At 38.9% G+C, this 23,863-nt stretch overlaps 2 protein-coding genes across 6 annotated transcripts in view; one reads left to right on the top strand and one right to left on the bottom strand.

Moving 5' to 3' along the window:
• The window catches only part of LOC124122334 (endochitinase A-like), a 32,841-nt gene extending 9,672 nt beyond the window's left edge, over nt 1–23,169 (bottom strand). For 3 of the 5 annotated variants that reach the window (XM_048397111.1, XM_048397114.1, XM_048397112.1), the window contains exons 1-7: nt 22,854–23,167; nt 22,253–22,297; nt 21,513–21,573; nt 6,834–6,872; nt 4,060–4,124; nt 1,540–1,615; nt 129–214 (exon numbers count right to left, since the gene is read on the bottom strand). In XM_048397111.1, the coding sequence (XP_048253068.1) occupies nt 129–214; nt 1,540–1,615; nt 4,060–4,124; nt 6,834–6,872; nt 21,513–21,573; nt 22,253–22,277 (352 nt within the window). In that variant the 5' untranslated portion in view covers nt 22,278–22,297; nt 22,854–23,167. Of the gene's footprint in view, nt 1–128; nt 215–1,539; nt 1,616–4,059; nt 4,125–6,833; nt 6,873–21,512; nt 21,574–22,252; nt 22,298–22,853 lie in introns of those variants that run through there. The other 2 variants (XM_048397113.1, XM_048397115.1) reach the window with 2 other exon arrangements.
• The window catches only part of LOC124122333, a 156,196-nt gene that overhangs the window by 65,355 nt on the left and 66,978 nt on the right, over nt 1–23,863 (top strand). The window lies entirely within an intron of this gene.

Below are 23,863 nucleotides of genomic sequence, written 5' to 3'. Positions count from 1 at the left end.
AATAAATAGTACGAAAGAGTATCTAATACTGAAGGATGAGATTATTGATATGATGTTTTATATACTTAGCATTAATAATTGAAAAACTGGAAATTGACTGTGTTGAAACAGACAAAACACAAACTTACTATTTGTTGGAGGACATCGAGGCATGACCCAATCATATATTGCACTGTAACAAGCGTTTGACATGTTGCAGGTTTGTCGGTAGACACTGAAGAAATAATGGCATAGCCATTCATAAGACTTCCACATTACAATCGTATCATGAGCTAGGAACGTATTTGCATCAACTGGGGAACAATTGCTGCCCAGTCACTCTCTAACTTGAATATTTCAAATAACGTTATAGAGACAAGTTCTGACTGATTCTTTGGGGTGTCTTTTCACCGACTCCGTGTTCAGTTAATACAAAGCAATTCAAAATGCTAATGCGTCAGAGCACAATCTGTGAAATTGACATGGTCGTCACAAAACAATACATAGGGGGAATTAAGTAATTTAACCCTACCCTTGAGAAACACTTTATATACATGGTTTGAATTATCATCATACATGTACTGTTATATGGCAGGATAGTTTATTGTTACATTGTTTCTGTTGAGATTCAGTAGAAGTTCATTGCATTGTATCTTGACAAAGATTAGTTGTCAGGAATGTTGTTGGTTGGTTTGTTGTTTGACGCCACACTAAGCAATATTCCAGCTATATGATGGCGGTAAATAATTGAGTCTGATTAATATTATGAGCATCGATGACATGCATCAACCAAGTCAGCGAGCCTGACCACTCGATCCCGTTAGTCGCCTCTTACGACAAGCATAGTCTAAAGCTTTCTAAAGCAAGCATGGGTTGCTGAAGACCTATTCTACCCCGGATCGTCACGGGTCTTTAAGGAATGTAGTGCTATTTAATGTCAGCAGTTTTCAGGAAGTTAATATATTTATATTCCTATATATCTATATAAGTTATTTTGTACATTAAAGAAGCGATGCTTACATATAATGGTTATGTTATTTAAGGGGCTTGTCAGTGGAACAACTGCAAGCTTTTCAGGTGCACAGATTCATGCCAATAACGTTTCTTCTTTTTTCATTTGTGAATTCCATCAATGACAACATTAAGTACATATCCATCGAATTGAAAGATATTCAATATGTTAATTTTCTCTGTTGACCCTCATTTCATCCCTGGACAGTTGTGACCCCAATTGGTAGGCACCCGTCATGATCCAGGTAAGAATAGGTCTTCTGCAACCCATTCTTGTCGATCACTGGATTGTCTGACTCGATTATTTACAGACCGCCGTCATATAGCTGGAATATTGCTGAGTGCAGCGTTCAACAACAAACAAAACCAGTTTGTGGGAGGCTGCTCACGAATAACAGTCTGATATAACACATGTCACAGGACATGGAGTTTGAGATTCATAAGGACGACGCCTAATTATGTAATTACACAGTACATGCTAACTCGTTGCTCGAGTAAATACGTGAAACCCAGTTAACAGTGAGTAATAGAAAACTATCTAAAACTTACATTTTCATACCACATGTGTCATTCAACTGCATATGCTGGTTCTCATTGCACTTTCTCGAGGAACATATTTCCGCAGCTGAAACAATCAACATGTTAAAGGTTACACATATCGTAGACATATATTGATAACATTTAAAGGGTGTCTTACATATCTTGTGTCATCGTACTGCGCTTCCGATGATATTATATACATGGAACAGAAAGGAGACAGAAAAGGACGGTGGGGTTGTAAAGATCAATTACTTGTTCAGAAAATGATCCTTGAAGAGCTAAAACTTACTACCGTAAGCTCTCAATGTGTTGGAAAGTGAGTGAGTGAGTGAGTGAGTTGGGTTTAACGCCGCTTTTAACAGTATTCCAGTTATATCGCGGCGTGTCAGCTTAATGTGGGAGGAAAGCCCGAAGTGATGCAGGTCTCAGACGTTAACCACTTCGGTGAAACCCACGAGCACGGGTATGGTGCTGACAAACCTAGAAACATTATCGGGGCGAACCGGGATTCGAACCCACAATCATAGGTTTCTGGCGTGCCCAAGGGACGCAACTCTGCACAGCGAATCGCGGCGCCTTAGACGACTGGGCCACCCGTGCCCCCCGTGTTGGATAGACCACAGAAAAGCTTATGATTCTGTTCCTCATGAGTGGATTTTGAAGTAACTGGAATGTATTGACCTCCCCGAGTAGCTACTTGTTTTACTCAAGTCTTTAATGTATTATTGCAGGTCAACTCAACTTGAGACGTATTTGCAGAAGCAGATGCTGACTTTGTAACCCATGTCTATTAGAAGTAGAATATTTCAGGGCGATTCTTTTAGTCATTTGTTTTTCTGTTAGTCACTAAATCCTTTAAGCTTTTTGCTTAGCAAGGATGAAGGTTATTATCCTGGACCTCCTCAGCACAGATCCCCAACGCCTCTTACTCACATCCTTCACATGGATTCTGCAAGTCGAATACTTTTCTAATGATATTAGCATATCCTTTGGACTCGACAAATGCAACATTCTTCATCTGAAACTTGGCAAATTAGAAGAGGGAGAAACAGTCAGTTTACTTCGGGGAAGATTTTCTGACCATCTCATGGAAGGTCAGGCGTACACGTACTTGACAAACTCCGGAAAAACTTCGGGCAGAGCACAAATGTAGACTTAAGAAAACATGAAAATCAGAGCTAGCAATGAAGTCAAATAAAGTGACAAAACCCTTTTCATATCCAATAGAAATCTCTGCATAGAGTCGATTGTACGATTCCGACGAAATCATGAACTATCAAATAGTTACGATACCAGGTGTTCGAGAAAAGGTGAGCGTTTCCTGCCCCACCGGTGGCCACCGTCACAAACACATGCAAAGGCAAGTCAATTGTTCACCCGAAAATATGGAAACACGTGGTACAAAGTCAAAATAGGGAATACCTTCAGCCATCATTTTTGTGATTGATGCGTGAAATCTGGAAATGTCCTCCATATGGCTACCTTACAACTTTTTGAAACTCTACTGGGGCCTTGAATGTTGTAACCTTGATGAAACATCTTCTGAGCAAGAGTCTTAACACGCTCGTTGATATCTTGTTGAAAGACCATGCTCGATTGTTTCTCAAAAATTGCAAAAATGTAAACACAAAAGGCTCGAGCTGCTGGAATATTGCTCGACATGAAGGGAAAGTTGACTATTGGAAAGCTAAAGTCATCCATTTTATCATACAGTCCTGTGGAGAATATTTTGTCACTCTAAATCTTTATGCATAGATCTCAATATGAAACAGATGAGGAGGTCTCACTGGTCTCCTTTATTTCCAGTTCAGGTGGGTAAATCAGTGGAAGGGAATTGTCTATTGATTGTTATTGAACGATATCAGATCACCGTTATACCTGAAGCTCAAGTTAAACTTCTTGGCCAAATTACCTTGTTTTGACTTTGCCAATCCGAATTCGCAAGAAGGGGAGCACAACTGGTGCCCATGGGATGCCTACTTCTTGCCTAAATGGCTTACCCACAAAGTCACAAATACTAATGCTGAACCGTCCTTTCGTATTCTTTTGGTGTTGTTGATTGGACGAAACAAGAAATTTATGGTATTGACACCCTCAAACGAAGAATCACGTCGGACAATAGATCACACCACCCTTGCTCTTACTTCAATCGCCACATGTTGAATGTCGAAACATTGATCAAACAGTATTTGTTGTGTGATACTCTTTGGAATCTTGAGAAAAGAGCATGCCAAAAGCGGTGAAATGTGGACACCAAAGGCTGGAACTGTTTTTTGAATAGATGTTTTCAATGCAGACGGCTAAAAAAAGTTCATCATGAATTTGTGTTTATGAATCACTGGCAAATAGTTAGGATAGGAGGTGTTAGACAGCAAGAGGTACAAATTATGGTAAGGCATATCAATCTGTAATGAACGTGTAGATATATCTGTGCCTCATGGAACTTAGAACTGCTAATGTCATAGATCGATATTCATATATTCAAGGATATCGATTATGCCTTTTTACCGTAGAAATAGGACTTCTTACTATTTGTTTCTGCCAACATGGTAACATTCACGTGGATTTTGGCCTTCTCAGATCCTTCCATTGTTCTGAGGAGAAGAGCAATAAAGGACAATTACACAGAGAAAGTCATGTTTGAATAATATTGGGAAGTAGATGATTTGTTTATTGTTACAATGAAGCAATAGAGAACCACGACAATGACATCATGTGTAGATACCATCCATTTCAAAGTTCCAACTTTTGATGCATGAGTAAAGTAACTTTCAATAGTATCTGGCCAAATCCTTGGTAACAAACCGATACCACTTTGTGAATGCATTAGAAAGGAAATTATTTACACGGGTAATCTATATTATAAATGTTTGGTGAAACAACAATTAATACAATTAACCACAACCGACAAAAATATAGACCTGCATGACTAGATTTGTTATAATCACATTATTGTTTCCAATGCCATGATTAACTAAACCTAGGTATACGTGGTGGGCATATGATAACTTTTTGGAATTACTAATGTGACACTTTAGGGCAATGTCGGTCGGAATATGTGGCCTTTTGTACATGGGAATACACGCCTAACCTATTTCTTTTATTTTTTGTGTGGCTTGGTTCAGTCTGGCTTCATGGTATCGAACTAGAGGAATAATGAAACCAGCCACACTTGGCTGCACTCACGAGTGCACTGTTCACATAATGCTTGTTGTTTAACGCCGCAATATTCCAGCTATATGACGGCGGTCTGTAAATAATAGAGTCTTGATCAGACAATCCAGTGATCGATATCATAACCAGCGATCCACGCAATTTTGATACAAAGACATACATCAACCAAGCCTGCGAGCCTGACCACCCAATTCCGTTAGTCGCCTCTAACTCTCAAAACTTGAACGCTCATCTAAAGGTTTCGTGAGGTTACAGTTTAAGAAGACTGCCTGTGCCAATATAAGATCGAAACAATGGCCTTTTGCGACCTGACTAGCGTCTTATCTACTTGTCCAGTGCGGACGGGATACCAATATGAGACGCCGATATCCTGCCGGCTTTCAACACTATTCCAGATTCAAGAATGGAGAACGTGCAACATTATTCCAGATTCAAGAATGGAGAACGTGCAACACTAATCCAGATTCAAGAACGGAGAACGTGCAACATTATTCCAGATTCAAGAATGGAGAACGTGCAACACTAATCCAGATTCAAGAACGGAGAACGTGCAACATTATTCCAGATTCAAGAATGGGGAACGTGCAACACTATTCCAGATTCAAGAACGGAGAACGTGCAACATTATTCCAGATTCAAGAATGGGGAACGTGCAACACTAATCCAGATTCAAGAACGGAGAACGTGCACCATTATTCCAGATTCAAGAATGGAGAACGTGCAACACTAATCCAGATTCAAGAACGGAGAACGTGCACCATTATTCCAGATTCAAGAATGGAGAACGTGCAACACTAATCCAGATTCAAGAACGGAGAACGTGCAACATTATTCCAGATTCAAGAATGGAGAACTTGCAACACTAATCCAGATTCAAGAACGGAGAACGTGCAACATTATTCCAGATTCAAGAACGGAGAACGTGCAACACTATTCCAGATTCAAGAATGGAGAACGTGCAACACTTATCCAGATTCAAGAATGGAGAACGTGCAACATTATTCCAGATTCAAGAACGGAGAACGTGCAACATTATTCCAGATTCAAGAATGGAGAACGTGCAACACTATTCCAGATTCAAGAAAGGAGAACGTGCAACATTATTCCAGATTCAAGAATGGAGAACGTGCAACATTATTCCAGATTCAAGAACGGAGAACGTGCAACATTATTCCAGATTGTAGGATGAAGAACGTGCAACACTATTTCAGATTCAAGAATGGAGAACGTGCAAAACTAATCCAGATTCAAGAATGGAGAACGTGCAACACTAATCCAGATTCAAGAATGGAGAACGTGCAACGCTATTCCAGATTCAAGAATGGAGAACGTGCAACGCTATTCCAGATTCAAGAACAGAGAACGTGCAACACTAATCCAGATTCAAGAATGGAGAACGTGCAACACTATTCCAGATTCAAGAACGGAGAACGTGCAACACTATTCCAGATTCAAGAATGGAGAACGTGCAACGCTATTCCCGATTCAAGAATGGAGAACGTGCAACGCTATTCCAGATTGTAGGACGAAGAACGTGCAACACTATTCCAGATTCAAGAATGGACAACGTGCAAAACTAATCCAGATTCAAGAATGGAGAACGTGCAAAGCTATTCCAGATTGTAGGACGAAGAACGTGCAACACTATTCCAGATTCAAGAATGGAGAACGTGCAACACTAATCCAGATTCAAGAACGGAGAACGTGCAACACTATTCCAGATTCAAGAATGGAGAACGTGCAACACTATACCAGATTCAAGAATGGAGAACGTGCAACATTATTCCAGATTCAAGAACGGAGAACGTGTCCAAGTAAAGACACTCGGCAGTGACTTAATTCTTATCATTCGTGAGTGCATTTTTATTACAGGGCTTGGTACCACATGGGGCTTATGTGACCCAATATTGCCTTTTTGTGACTGTACTCCTAAATCTGTGCATTTCATTGTAATGTGTTAATTATTAATTGATCTTGTGTGGTTGTTTACTTATGTCAGAATTCAGTCCTGTACGAACCTATGTCAAGGTTAATAGTCGTGTTTAAATTTCGCAACAATAGTAGTCAGTGTCTTATTGATAATTACCAAGACATAGATCAAGCCTACAGGAAACATAAACAGTCCATACCCGTAAATGTGAATCCTATATCCATTGAAGTCTGTTTCCCTGAAAGACGCAAGATCGATGTAAAACGGTTTTGACCTGCTTGAATGACCAACACTGTTGCATTTAAAACTATCTATAAAAAACATTAAACAAAATGGTAAAGACATTGGTAATGGTGCAGTTCTGGAGCTAAATATAAACAGTTGTGTTTCCATCTATGTAACACTTAATGACTCAAAGTAGTATAGGTCCTTGTTTCTATTGAAACCCTTGAGTATAAGAACTAAGTTTCTAGATTATTGCTACTTAGGCCCACCTTTAACCTATTGTGTCACAAACGTGTCTTACAGTGTAATCATATAGTGAGAAAGGGCACAAGTCATAGAGCACCATATTGGAGCATTCCATCTGACAAAAGTCGGGGAAATCGAGAGATCGCTTGCAGGCATGTTTATGTTATATAATACGCGAGCTGGGACGGGCTAGACATTATCGACAGACTGAATACGAATCACATGTCACAGCTAGTAGTATAGGTAATGATGGTTCTGGACCACTTCCACTGGAGCCAGATTCATATACCTATACTGCTACTACAGGGGGGATTTTTTATGTCAAAATGATTATGTGATTTAACGATAGTCATGAGTTTGGCTCTAGCTCACCAATACCTGGGGCCAATCATTGCTTTAGATGAGTCTAAATGGTAATAAAAATATTCTTTATTATTTTTATCGATAAAGCGATATTCAACATTTTTATTAAGTTCTTCGTTCATTTTACTAGGAGACCAGACTATATAACTACACTCTTTTTGTAAATTGATAAGAAACAATTGATAACCGTATTTGGTTGGTTTGACATCACTGATATAATAAAAACCTTGTGGTAATTCTTTCCATTTAATAGCTTTCTCCATTATTATATATTTATGTAAGCAATTGTCTAAATGTGATCAAACGATAGTAAGCAATCTATTTTTAATCTCCAACCAGTTCTTTGGTTTTGGCACGGAATAATTGACGCGCTTGTTGCCTCCCCTCTTCTATGAACTTTTTTTTCTCGTCTTCGCTAATACCACTGGTCTTACGAGATTTTGATCGAATCTCCTGCTTCATTTTATTGTATTTGTTGAGCTCCGACAGCACTAAACGAAACTCATCCTCGGATATCTTACAATCAGCCATTGCTGTCGAAATATGATCCTCAATGCTGTTCAACTTTGCTTCGGCGAGTATCCGAATACTATCGTGTTTTAATGCTTTCTTTTGTAACCTACGAGAAATGAATTTTATCGCTATTCCTGCCAGTCCCGATACTCCAGCGGTTATTTCCATGCCGAGCACGATAGGCGCGGCGATTATAGTTGATAGTAAACCGATACCCGCTACACCGAGTCCCATGCCAGATACTATAAGAGCGGTGTGAACTCCGTCCAGAGCATTCACGGCTCTGCGATACCTTTTATACAATCCAAGTCTCAACTCCCTATCCTTCTCTATTCGATGTTTTATGTCGCTTATTTGATGTAATCGAAATCCATCAACAGTTTCCATCTTTTCAAATGCTTCATTGAGCGCCGGATATAAACTCATAGTGTATATAACGATCATATAATAGTCTTTAATTGGTCTTGCTTAAATGTTTTGAGACTATACATCAACCTTATTAAATGTATATTATACGGCAAGAATATCTTAGAAAGAGAAATACTACCACTCTTAATAATTTGGACCCCCTCGAGGGTTGCAACGGGCGATGCTCCGATATGAATAATACTGCAACGTTGACGCTCATGATTCTTGAACCATTTAATCGATAGACCTGGTAATATTTCGAAGGCATCTACCGGTACATCTCCGAACAAGACTTCAATAATAAGCGTAGAAATATTAGGTATTGCACTCAGGTTAACTTTAATATCTTCGAATTCAGTAACCAAATTTAAACTAATGTTTTTTAAGGACGGACGACTATATATCATATGACCTGGGTTTTCTGGCAGGGGAGTGACCAACACACTTTTTCGTTTTGATGGGATATAAGCCGCGAGTACGATGCCACTATTTATTATCTTAGTTAAATTATGTCCCTTACCCATCATCGCATAAGGTGGGATAATGACGATATTCAGTAGCCACTCGATGTTTGCTTCGACCATAGTCCATTTATTATCATCGTTGCGAGTAATATTGTACGAAGTGTTTTTAAGGAGTCTACTAACATCAACATCGCTTAAATCTCCTAGATTACCCGAGAATGTGACTTCTTTCCGCTTGTATACATTATCGTGTAAGTGTAAAGCGTATAACTTACCATTGTAACCGGGTTTATCAAATCCTTCTGTGTCTCCGAGATCGGAAAGCGCAATTGTATTACATTGTCTTACTGTTCCAGGGCCTGATGCATCAACCATTATTTTTAATATGTAGTGTTACACTTAAGTATCCTATATGTACAGGTTGATGTTTTACATCTAATACAGAAATTTTGAGGTCTGAAATAATACCACGCTTCAATTTTTTATATTGTAATAACGAGAATGATTCCGTTCTACCGCTATTATATTTTTCATTTTTCACTGGAACACTTCTGAGTAGAGTTGAAGGACTTTCTAGTTGAATATTATCCGTCGTGCTTATTTGATCAAGATGGATGAACAACTCTTTATAGGGAACTAAATCGGGTAATTTAATTCCCTGTCGTGGTTTGTTAGAATTTATAATTCCTATTCTATGATGAAATCCAAGTGTAACTTCTAAGTATGGCCTAAGAACTACAACTTTTCTCCAGAGTCGACTTTCACTATCCCATTCGACTCATTTTGTGTTAGACTAGCTCCATTAGGCTTAAAAATTTCATCATTGAGTGAGCATACGCTGTAATACCCATCAGGTATAGTAATGAATTTTTCAATACCATTGTTTTCACCTATTATATCTATACTATTATTTCTTCTCACAGCACTTATATTGGTCCACAGTGGGTAATACGTTACATCGCATAGAGCTACTTCGAGTTGTCCATCCGAGTTATCGATAGTATGAAGCAGTTCAATAGACTGACCATTTGTTATTCCAGGTAGTGTAACATACATATTAAATATACAATGATACTATATCATAACTTAAATATGAAATCGACTCACATTACTAATCAATCGATTATAGTAACTGTCTCCGGTGCTGAGTTTACCGTTAAATTCCAAGATATCTTTGAAAAATACAGTTTCACGGCAACTAACGATACAATGATTGACGATTGATTTAACCGTCCGATGCAATTTTGGCAGAATCAGTTAAACTTTGCCGTATGGTGTGCCACAACGGGATGTGGCGTATCTGTTAATGCCCCAGGATTTAAACTATATAAGTCTGTTATATTATTTCACGTGTACTATCAGATTAGACGTATACTTAAAGAAATTAGTGCTCCATTACCGATGGATCCAGCATGGAATCATGCAAATAATCATTATAATAAGAGGGCCTTCGAACGTATTTGTAATGAATTTAATGTTTCTACGAGTAAAGATTGGCGCATTAAAGGACCTAGCCATGGTCTAGGTATTCCGTACAATGGACAAAGAACTATTAAAGATAAAAGCGATTATTTAATTAAAGCGGGTGTGATCCCTTCAGGCTTTGCTCTCTCGAGTAAACAGTTTAGAGCAGATCGTATGAACTTTGAGAGTGGCATTCCTTATCTTATAACAAAGTTTGTGCATCCAAACGATACAACAGACGCTTGGAATGAATTTCTTAATGATAAAACGGAAAATAATTTTACTAACCCAGGATTTGAAAGAGTTAATGAATCGATAAGAACTTATGTATGGGCAATTCTCGGAGCACAATCGCAAACACGAACGTCCATTATTGGTACTGGGACGGCGTTCGACGCGCAAAAACAGTTTGTCGCAAACGTGGAGGACGCCATTAATTCACCAGTTGACATACCATCGTCTATAAAGCGTTTTCAAGATGCATTACAGTACGCTCAATCAAAAGTGGACTTCGTTTATGCGCCGGGACTATACATGTCTATACATATATGGAACTTAAGATCGGTCAAGTGATAGGCTATAATAATAAAATTGTTATCGCTACCGATCAACAAAAACCAGGTATAAATTCAGATATTAACGTTGAATTAATAACGCAAACGATCACGGGCGAAAAGGGAATAGTCAAGCCACAAACACCAACTATCGCTCAACCATCTACTAATGCTCAAGTACCACCGCATATTGAGGCTAAAAATCAACAACATATCGATGAAAAAACAGCGCTTGCAGTGGGTGGAGTCTCGGTTGGTTTACTCATGATTTGGTGGTTAAATAGTTCTTAGCGGATACATACAACAGCCCTGCAATTGCTACGATCAGTGCCCACAAGTTTTGACTAAGCCAAGTGGTGGTCTTAGCTAATAAATTCAATAGCCAGGAAACAACACTCCCTATTATACCGGGAAGTGCGGCCGCGGCTTTCTCAGCGAGCTTTCCCAGTGCTGAACCTAATGCTTTTAAATTCTTTTTTATCCACTCTTTTATACCATTTTTATCGCTGGGCGGTGTACCTCCACCACCTGTACTGCCACCTGTTAACGAGAGAGTCAAAGTCGATATAATAAATCCCAAGGCGGTTAAAATACTGGCAATGGTTATTCCCTGTTCTCTGAACAATGTTTTAATTTTATCGGCCAGTGTAGTGTCATCGTTGAGGACTTGATCGATAGTTTCTCGAATACGACTGATTTGCGAACGAAGTGTCTTTCTATTACTGGAAGCTGCTTCGAGGCGGGCCGATCTTTCGTCTTCTAAGTTACGCAATCTTTCCGCTACGCGGCGTCTACTGAACTCATCGCCCGCCTGTTCGAGTTTTGTTTTCTCTTGAGCTATATGCTTGTCGATTTCGGATATCTTGGCTGTATTATTGATGAGTTCTCCCCGCACTGTTCGCATTGCCTTGTCAAGACCTCGTAATTCCCTAATACTGAACTCTGAATATGGTGATACACTGACCGTGGAATTATCGTAATAGGTATCTAAGATTTCTCCGAGTCCGTTCGAGGCCACGTTAGAGGCAGCTTCCAAATCATCTGTATTACCGAGTTCAGTACGCACGGTTTGAAGAACCTTAGTAGTCTTCGCTGGAAGTTTTGCTCGTCCGTATTCTACAAAACCTAATTTATCACGAACAAACTCGCGACTATGTTTACCAGCTATAGTAGACAAGGCTAGGGGCTTACGAGTACTATAATGCATAAGATCAATATGCGGAGAGTCACGCACTCGCAATATTCCTTTACCATCTAGCTTAAACTTTGAATAGTCACGACCTATTGGGATAACATAATTTTTATCATCTTTTAATGCATCGTAATAATCATTGACGGTTGATTGTAAAATTTCATCGTTAAGATTCGTGCCACCAAAGTTGGTTTCATCAGTACCCTCTTCGTTTGGGTTATCAAAGTCATCAAGTGTACTTAGATCTAAGTCATTATGTTCAAAATTAGCCATTTTTATATTAAACATAGGGTACATAATTTCAATATAAACAATGTCTTCGCAATACGGACGCAAGTTAAACCCACAACGTAGACTTCGAGATCCATTAGGGGTCAAGGCAATTCGTCAGTCTGTAACTATAACTAATAACCCTAGTACCATAGATCAGAATCAAACGCTTCTGGTTCACTTTCCTAATCTCGGCGCACACGATGTGTTAGTTCCGGGAACTGTCCGACTAGCGTTTACGATTAGTTTGACTTCTACAGACGTTAACAGGGAGCCCGTTCAGAACATAGGTCGTGCTATCGTTAAGAAAATCGCCATTAAAATTAGCGGTAATGAGGTTTTGAGTATCGACGATAGTGATGTATACTATTGCTACATGGATCTCTGGAGAACGGATAAAGAGCGGGAAAACTTACAGTACCAAGGTATTTGTAATAAGAACACATTGAGACTGCGCGTGGGTGCTGAAAATGGTGTTGATACCAACGAAAAAGATAAGGCCGTTGCCGATGCATTAGGTAACAGATTCTATGTTCCCTTAGACTTTGAATTACTAGATTCCCACATGCCCTTTTATCAAGCATCCCTAGGCGATAGGTTAGAATACGAACTCACTTTTAATGACTACGGTAGAGTAATCAGATCTGCTAATGATGATGCTAGCTATTCAATTGATAATATCTCTCTGGAGTACGATATGATAACGGATCCCGAATTAGCCAGACAAATTCGTAACCAGTATACCGGAAGTTTAGCCATTTTGTACGATCGCGTGCTGCGACACCGAAAGATCACGAGGGACAAAAAAGATACGATGTGGAATATCAATCTAAACGTTCCCACGAGGTCGTTGAAGGGTATTTTAATGTTGTTCGAGGACCCCTCCGATGCGTTTAAAAGAAATACCGAGAAGTTCTACAATCCCAAGATTACAAAAGTAGAATTGACTATCGAGGGCGTTCCTAATCAACTATATAGCCAAGGAATGCTAGCGTATCACCAGTGGGATGAGATTAAAAAACTTCCTTCTATAAAACGTTCTCCGGAAGTTAACGCGGTTGTGAAAGATCTGTCTCTCGGGAGTGTATCGATGGGTGAATACCTCACCACGAAGTACGCGCTATGGCTCGACATGCGAACAACGGACGATGACCAATTACACGGCAGTGGGAGGAGAATAGAAAATGCTAGCGAGGGTGCCACCATACAGATAACGAAACTTCAGGAAGCGGCTGGTAAATTAAACATATATTTGTACGTGATTATGGATGCGCAACTTAATATACAGAATGGAAGATTCGTGCAAGCAATCTATTGATAATCTTTTACCTCAAGATCCGCACTGCGCTATCATATGCGGGCAAACGGGCTGCGGAAAAACAGCCTTTATTCTAGATATTTTAGAAAGTCAATATCGGGACGTTTTCGATCATATCATTATTCTGTGCCCGACTATAAGCGTTAATAAAACCTACTTATCGAGAGATTGGGTAATGAATGACGACGGGGTACACAGAGTCGATCCGGGCGATCGTTTACTGCCTCCGAGTATGTCACGAAAAATACAAAGGAGAATCGACCCTTTTTGTAATAGACGACTGCAGCGCGAGTAAAGAACTCACAAAAAAGAAAGATATGCTTTCCTATTTAGCATTCTCCGGTCGGCATACTCAACATAGCGTTTGGGTACTTACACAAAAATACAACTCTGTCCTGAAAGATCTCAGAGAGCAGACCAAATGGGTAGCGCTTTTTCATTGCAAAGATCGAGATTCATTCGAGGAATGTTTACGCGAAAATGATGTCATTTATACCAAGATCGAACGAGACAAAGTCAGAAAAGTGTTAGCGGCAACGAAGCACTGTAAACTCGTATTAAAAACCGATCAACCAGCTGCTTATGCAATTGCTTAGCAAAATGTAGCAAAAATGTAGCAAATTGTAGAAAAATGTAGCAAATTATAGCAAAATGTAGCAAATTATAGCAAATTGAACATTAGCGGTTAATATTACATAAAAATGTGGTTCGAAATCCTCATTCTTTCACAACAGTTCATTATTACGGGATGTATTGGATATGTCATATTATATTATGTTAGACTTAAATATCTCCTTAGGTATTACATTATGGAATGCGACGAACTCATCGAACAAATGCTCAAAGAATCTGATGCAGATCAAAATGTTACAGATAAATCTTTAGATAAACATAGAGAAAGACTCGCCGCTTTGGTAGCCGGTGGAAAATGTTCCCAATATTTGGGAGAAAATTATACCATCGAAAAAATTGATAACATGACCGACGAAGAGATTAAAAAACTGTACGCGCGTTACGAGTCTAGACTGGGAGCTACCATGACTAAAACGATAGGGTCTTCTATATTACAACTATACACAGCCGTAGCTAGTACGTTTCTCCCCATCCCGGCGGAACATCGCCTGTATTTATGCGAATCTCTCGAGAAAGACCCATTCATCGAACATGCTATAAGCTCAGTGAGCTGTGAGTTTTATCATAGATTCGGAATGTACTTAGCTCCGTTCACCACAGCTTTAATAACGGCTAGGTATTGTCAATTTAAACATACGTGCCAACTTAATAATAATGGAGACACAATCACAACAGGTGACACCACAACAGATTGTGAACGAGGAACCACAACAGATTGCGGAACAACAAGTGAACACACAACAAGTGAATGAGGAACCACCACCAGCGATTGCACCACATGTGAATACAAAAAAACAACCCAGAGTGACAAAGAATCCTTTGAAAATAGCCGCAGGAAGAAAGGGTGGGCTGGCGCGCAAAGCGAAATTAATAAATAATTCAAATCCGATTAAAACATGGACACTAGTAGGAGTTGCTGGTATAGCGGTTGTATGGTTCTTTTATAATACCGGAGAAGAGAAATCGTCACCCCCGCCGCAACAACAAGTTCAATTAGAGGTTAGTCCCCATATAATGCTATAAGAAGCATGACTACTCCAGCTACAGACGGTAAAATGTTGGTAAACGCGACGTATCATTCAGCGGTGGTCACCGGCTTGGCCATTGGCTATGCCCGTATGGCTAAAATGATTACTAAAGCCACACCACCCAAGCTAGATTTTAATGGATATGACATCGGAATGGCCATTCTTGATATTGGATTAGCTATGGCAACGAAGGATATGCTCATCAAACAAGGACTTATCCCGGAAGACATAATGAAGTAATTAAACATTTGAATATTTTATATTATTATACATATGGCATCAATTGCGATGATGGTCGGTGGAGCTGTTGTTAATGCTCTAGCTTTTTCGGGGAGTAATTTTTTATTTTCTAGTATGAGGGAATCAAACGCTAAAGAAGTTGAAGAGGAGCGTAAACGACATAACGAAGCTTTAGAACAATACCAAGCAGCCCAGTTACAATATACACAGCAGAGAATGAAGAGATTAGACTTTATTCATGAACAACTGATTAAGGAAGGACATTCAATTCAAACGTTTAAGGATGTTGAATCTGCCCTGCACGAATACTTCCTCGTTTATGGGAAAAAACTAGACCCAATACTGAGACCAACAATGAGTCAGTTTTATACACCGTCAGAGGCTCAAAAAAACCGAGAGATGACATTTATGATTATTGGTTTGACTTGTGTATTGATTTTCAGCTATACCATGCATAAGTCAGAGTGACAGCTGTGGCTATGAGCGATCTATAAATAGCGTTGGCTGACTGCCTAATCAATAGTGTAGATGTGTTTTACCTTTTAGACAAATGATATGATATGTGTATAACCACCATGAATCTATGCAAATATACACTCATGGGGAAATCGATTCAATGTCAGAAGCCATCGGTGGGTATTTACTGTGGCACTCACGCTTATAACATCAGAAAGGGTTTTAAAAATTACGTTTGTTCTGTATGTGGGATTGGAGTCAAATGTAGTTACAGTTTATGTAAGAGTCACGGTGCTGATAAGGTCAGGAAGCAGATTATTTATGCTAGGAAGAGAGATTACATCAATGAGAGGAATAGGTTGGGGAGAATACGTATTTATATATGAAAAACAACCATTTAGACAAATGAATCATTTTGTATATACCATTCAACCACAATGGTTTTTGTCAGAGAATTAAAAGCTATGGCAAAGCAAAGTGGACTGCGTGGATATTCTCGTATGAGAAAAGCTGAATTGATGGATTTACTCGGTTTGGAATACAACAGACCCGAGACTGTTAGAGAACTCAAAGTTCGAGCGAGAAACGGTGGGCTGAGAGGTTATTCTCGAATGAGAAGAGCTGAATTGATCGCTTTACTAGATAATAATCAACCTATTGAAAATGTTGATATTCAACCTAATAATGTTGATGATATTCAACAACAACAAGAATTAATATTTGTACCCACATCCGCCGGCGTTGGTAAATATCTAAGAGGTTGGAAGATGGATATTAATTCCAACATGGATGTTAACGATATTAAGCCCATCATATCGAGTAAAATTAACGAGGAATTAGATGACTTACATAGTATAAAATACCAGCTGACGATTAAAATGACATTGAGTAAAAGTAACACAGACGATAGCACCGAATATACCGAACCATATTTCCGAAGCAATCAAGAAGTTATAACCGAATCCGATGCTATAAACTCATCATTAGATACATCAATTCAGAGAATACAGGAAACTTTAGAACGCTGGACTAATAGAGGTTCGGGTTGGGGTGTTGATAAAATCGATAGTTTATATTTAGATATAGCGAATTATATGCCTTTCAAAGGTGGATCTTATATAGATTTACCTCCGTATTATAAGAAGAAAAAAGCCATAATTAACGTAAAAAATAAATCCGATGACTGTTTAAGAATGATGATAAGATCTGCATTGTTCCCCGTAGACAAGCATCCAGATAGACCTTCTAGCTATCCCCAAAACGATGGACTCAACTTCGATGGTATAGACGAACCTACACCAATATCACAAATTGATAAGGTGGAAAAGCAAAATAATTTAGCTATAAATGTTTTCGGACATTCTAAAGGAATTGTTGTACACAGGATAAGCTCCGCTCCGGAAAATATCCCCAGAATCAATTCATTTCTGATCGAAAAAGATGGTAAATATCATTATACGTGGATAAAGAGTTTAAACAGGCTATTATACGATCAAACAAAACATGCTAGAAAGAAATATTTCTGTGAAAGAATCCTGCATGGGTACAGCAGACAAGATCTATTAGAAGCGCATAAAGAAGACTGTAGAGGTGTTGGACAGAATGCTATCAGGATCGATATGCCTAAAGAGGGAAAAAATATATTAAAATTTGAACATTATTGTAATCAAATGCCAGTACCGTACGTAATTTACGCCGACTTCGAAGCGCTTATCAAACCCATAGAAAATACCGAACGCAATAATACTGATAATAGTTTTACGTACAAAACTCAAGAACATATTCCTTGTGGGTTTGGATATATAGTTGTAAGGTATGATGGGAAAACAAACACTCCCGTGATTTACAGAGGTCCCGATGCAGCGGGAAAGTTCCTAGAATATCTACAAAATGAAGAGAGAATAATCAGGGAAAAATTATCGTGTACGATACCCATGCGTATGACGAGGGATGATTGGAGTGCCTATAAGAAGTCAACGAGTTGTCACGTTTGTAATAAACCCCTGGATGGGGATTCCGTAAGAGATCATTGTCACGTCACGGGTAATTATCGGGGAGCCGCGCATAACGAGTGTAACTTGAAACTAAAAATGAACTCTCAAACAATACCCATCCCCGTTGTGTTTCATAACCTTAGAGGATACGATTCACATCTCATTATGCAAGCTATCTCGAAGACCGACGGCGGTTTAACGTGCATTCCTAATAATATGGAAAAATACATATCGTTCTCGTTGACTAAACCTATACATTATAGGGACAAGGATGGGAAATCTAGAACAAAGCAAAGTAATGGGCTTAGATTCATAGACTCCGTACAGTTTCTGTTATCTTCCCTGGACAATTTAGCTAATGCGAACAATCCCGATGACTTCGCGATAACAAATCAATATACCGATAAGATAACTCGTCATTTGTTGCTGAGAAAAGGTGTATATCCTTACGAATATATGGATGATTGGTCTAGATTCGAAGAAACTGAATTACCACCCCTCGAATCATTCTATAGTAACTTAACAGAATCTAGAATAACAGATGCCGATTATGAACACGCTCTGACGGTCTGGGATAAATTAGGTTGTAAGAATTTAGGCGATTATCACGATCTGTACTTAAAAACCGATGTACTGTTACTCGCCGATATATTCGAGATATTTAGAAAGACATGTTTCAAACAATATGGCTTGGATCCGGCATGGTACTATTCCAGTCCCGGACTATCGTGGGATGCATTGTTGAAGAAGACCGGCGTAGAACTAAAACTACTCACAGATTACGATATGCACTTGTTTATTGAGAAAGGATTAAGAGGTGGTATATCAATGGCAGCTAAAAGGTATTCTAAGGCTAATAATAAATTAGTGGAAGGATACGATCCCAGTAAACCCGACACCCACATATTATATCTCGACGCTAACAATTTGTACGGATGGGCTATGAGTCAACCTTTACCCACGGGTGGTTTTGAATGGGTCGATGATATCAATGTGAATAATATCTATAATATCGAAGTGAATAAAGGGTACATACTAGAAGTTGACTTGGAATATCCAAGTTCGTTACATAAAGATCACAACAGTTATCCGCTAGCTCCCGAAAGATTAATGGTTAATAAAGATTGGATGTCGGAATATCAACGCTCCTTGATGGGTAATAGTAGGTTAGCTAACGTAGAAAAACTCGTACCAAATTTGATGGATAAAACAAAATATATAGTTCACTACAGAAATCTCCAGTTGTATCTATCGTTAGGTATGAAACTTAAGAAAATACACAGAGTTCTAAAGTTCGATCAAAGCCCTTGGATGGAGCCCTATATAAGGTTGAACACAGATTTAAGAAAGATAGCTACCAGCGATTTCGAAAAGAATCTATATAAGCTCATGAATAACTCGGTATTTGGTAAAACTATGGAGAATCTAAGGAAGTGTGTTGATGTTAAATTAGTCAGATCTAATGAGGAAGAAAGACTCAGGAAACTTATAGCCAGTCTGGCTTTTAACAGAAGCAAGATATTCGATAACGACTTAGCCGCGTTGCATATGCAGAAGAGTAATATAAAATTCAACAGACCGGTGTACGTCGGTATGAGTATTCTCGACTTGTCAAAACACTTAATGTATGACTTTTATTACAACGAACTTAAGAAGCAATACGGCGATAGATGCGAGGTGTTATATACCGACACAGATTCTTTGTTGATGGAAATACAAACCGAGGATGTGTATAAAGATATGGCAGAAAAAATAGATATGTACGACACGAGCGATTACCCAAAAGATAATCCACTGCACAGCGTTGTAAATAAAAAGGTGTTAGGTAAGATGAAGGATGAATGTGCTGGGACCCCTATAGCGGAGTATGTGGGATTAAGACCTAAGATGTATTCTATAAAGAAGTCTGATAATGGAGAGATAAGAAAAGCTAAGGGCGTTAAGAAGTACGTTGTAAAAAAGCATATCAAACACGAACAGTATAAAGAATCATTATTCAACGGTAGAACGTTCAAACACGAGATGAACTCTTTAAGAAGTTACGATCATAGGATATATGGATTAAGAATGAACAAGACATCATTATCCCCCTTAGATACAAAGAGATGGATTGATAATGATGGTGTAAATACCTATGCTTATGGTTATGGTGGTAATACCGTACCGTCGGGAACTATGAACAACTCTTCTCGTACAAATGCCCTACCCGGTCCATCTTGAAGATAATAAAGAATAGGCTCTCCTTCTTTCGTAACCAATCGACTAATGTTATACGTCTTAAGGGACCATATGGGATCGGTTGCGCGACGTAGGCCTCCTTCGAGTTCACCGGCCTGGTATAAATATCTTACCCTTACTCTATCCGGAAGTTTTCGTTCTTTGCCTCTCCTCGGTGCTGAAGATTCGGAAGTCACGGATTTCATTTTAATAGCATGGGATGGTTTCTTCCCTATTAATCTCGTTACTTCATTATTCAGCGCTGATACAACGGCTGATAATCGTGTCACCCATTCGGTTGATCTCAATCGCTCGGATTTCATTTCGATCCCATACTGATAGCCAAACAAACGTTCCGCTAATGTCCTGTTAAATCTTTCGACGATAGCTTGACTGCGGTGGGCCTCTCTTTCACCACGGACGATTTCGACATCGTGCTTTGTTAACAGTTTAGTTACCGATCCCATAAACTCGCGACCGGGATCTACTTGAAATAGCTTAGGCCATTTTAGAGGTCCACGTTTGTATATGCGACTCAGTGCATTAGCTACCTCTGTTGATTCTTTCGATGTTAATGGCTCAGCCTCTTTGTATCGACTAGCCACATCAACTACCGTTAAAGCGTATTTATACGTTTTGCGTTTTACCTTATCGTGGGGAAGAAACAAGAGGTCAGCCTGATGAACTTCATTCGTTGTAAAAATATCAAACTTCTTCCTCGGTATATAACGCGGTGCTGGTAAATATATTTGCCACAACGCTTGTTTCTTTAACCAATCCTTGGCCACATCTTTAGATACTTTAGCCGCGGTGGCTAATTTTTTTATTGCTCCTACACCTTTCCAATATCCTCGTGGGCTATAGTAAATTTTATCCATTATTAATTAATATTGATGTTTCGTTTAATACAACTCATGACTATCGTTAAATCACATAATCATTTTGACATAAAAAATCCCCCCTGTAGTAGCAGTATAGGTATATGAATCTGGCTCCAGTGGAAGTGGTCCAGAACCATCATTACCTATACTACTCAGCTATATAACAGTGTTTTACATTAATTGAACTTCGAGGCCAGTACATGATACAAAAAAGCAATTTCATATATTTTAAACCAAACCCAAAAAACAAAACAAAAACATAGTTGTGAAAATAATGACACCCCGGGAGATTATTTTGCCAAGTAAATCGAACAGATGGTGATTATGCACAGATAATCTGAAATGCCCCCTCATCCTGCCAGCCACAGTACACTAAAGGCTGAACACCTGCATCAGAGCACCATGTACTTACCAGATCATCTGTGACCCGGCCGGACAGGTTGTGGCAATACAGGTGACAAGGTAGAGGTACGCTGTAAATGTAGATATGCCTCTATGTATGACATGCAAACAAACTGCATCTATCACCTGGTCTTACCCTGCATATTTTATGTAGACTGGGCACTCAGTACAGTTTGTTTATACAATGTGTAACGTAAGCTTTGTACAGCTTTAACGAAGATATACTGAAATGATTACTGTATATATGTTTCGAATTTCCTTGACTTTGCATGTGTTTGTGACGGTCGAACCCGGTGGGGCATGATACGCTCACCTTTTCGTACACACCTGGTATCTTTACTGTTTGATAGTGATTCATAAACACATGCTATAGTCGGAATCGTACAATCGACTCTGCTTTATGCAGATATATTATATATATATATATGTATGTATGTATGTATATATATATATATATATATATATATATATATATATATATATATATATATATATATATATATATATATATATATATATATATAAAGCTTTATATACGTAATGGTGACAAAAATATATTTTCCAAGCTTTCCACAGTATCTCCTTCACTGTAACATCTAAAAGTAACATTTAATATTACTTTTTCTGGTTATCAAGAACATCAACGGAGAGCTTACTGATTGTATGCAGTCGAGCTGACACAACTTCCAAATTCAAATCCACCAATTACCCACTTATCATAAAGTTATAAATATTTGAAATGTTCAGTACCTGTAAATGTGTACAACTTGTCCATTGGCCTTTATGTTTGGTGTACTGAAACGAAAGGTTCGCAAGTATTATATGAAACTGACATGCTCCGGTTCGTTGACAATAGACATGTGCAACAGTCATTGTGTTGAAACATGGAGGACTGTGGGTAGGTATATTGTTTCACTGACGTGTCTCGCGGCAGTTGGTGTATTTAGTAAATAACTTGTGTGTGGTGTGTCTTCCTTGAATTAAGCTCTTTTTCTATAATCTACTAAATAAAACTTCTTGACATTAATACAAATTCTATCAATTAAAATACCAATATAAAGGTCTCTTATAAGAAAAGAAGACGTTGAGATATGTATACCTCGTATTAGTTAGGCATGTGTTAAGGTTGACTCGTCACCAAAGACATGGGTACACTGCGTGAACAAAAATCATAAAGCCACACACATACATACAATGTCTCATAATTGATATCCTGGTACAAATTGTTTGTATCTGGTCAATACGCGGTGGGACTTCCGTATGAGACGTAACATTGACCTAGAAAATTACGGTTAACATTAACATAGGTGAAGACCCTTGTGTGAATGGTTTTCAAGAAAGAAGAACTTACCTCGAATAAGTTTTGCACAGTATGAAGGGCAAGCCTGGCCTGCGTAACAGCCACCTTCCTTCAATCCTCCACCCTACTCACGTCCCACCAGGAAGTATATTCTTACTGTATTTCTAGCTCACAGGGAAACACAGCGCTCTGATAACCATGAATAGAGTTTGTTTAAGGTTCGTGTGTTTATGTTGAAAGGCGTGTCACGAAGCAGATATGATATAGCTTTGTGACATTCTGATTTAAATTTTAGGACGTATTAGTGTTGTGTATATGGGTTTGACAAACAAGTAATGTTCACTAGATAAAGACAAGGTCAGGCATGAACAGGAAGAAATACGACAGGTTGATATTCATATATTCTTTTCCTTGGGTGTATCACTACAAATGCCTTTCAAAGACCTGATACGACATCAACATGAGGTTGATGCAGTAACATCCATCAACAAGTACAACAAGACCATCAGCAAAAGTGTTACGTTCAACAACCACCTGACCTTCCTCCCAAACGACTAAGTCCCTAGCCCAGACCAGCCGACATCTCACATCAACAAGCCCACTCAACTAGAACGCCCACTCCAACACCATGTCGCAGAAGCCAGCCCCAGAACCACCAACAAGACTGTAATTTTGTTGTCCTTACATGTACATATATTATGCTCTCTGCCTCATGGCATTCATTCACCCGACGAAGGAGAAAGCATATACTCCGAAAAGTTGTGTTCCTCATAATAAAGAAGTTGACATCCATATATTCTCTACCTTATGTGTATTACTAGGCTGTTAGTATTGTGATCAGAACGCCGGGGTTTGGTGACACGCAGTCATCCAAGCCCAGATTAGTTGCCTCTCACGACAAGCTGGAAACTTATTCTACACAGGGTCCTCTGCATGGAGTATTTCAACGTTGCGGCTGAGACTCCATTACGAGTGACATCGTAATTTTAGTGCTCATAGCCCAGCGGTGGGCGGTCGGATTTTTCATCGTGACGTAATGATCCTTCTGTGGTAGTGGTTGT

This window comes from Haliotis rufescens, unplaced genomic scaffold (genome assembly GCF_023055435.1).
Source record: "Haliotis rufescens isolate VD_foot unplaced genomic scaffold, xgHalRufe1.0.p SCAF_16, whole genome shotgun sequence".
Classification (NCBI taxonomy): domain Eukaryota; kingdom Metazoa; phylum Mollusca; class Gastropoda; order Lepetellida; family Haliotidae; genus Haliotis; species Haliotis rufescens.
This window is presented reverse-complemented; position numbering and strand designations above follow the sequence as displayed.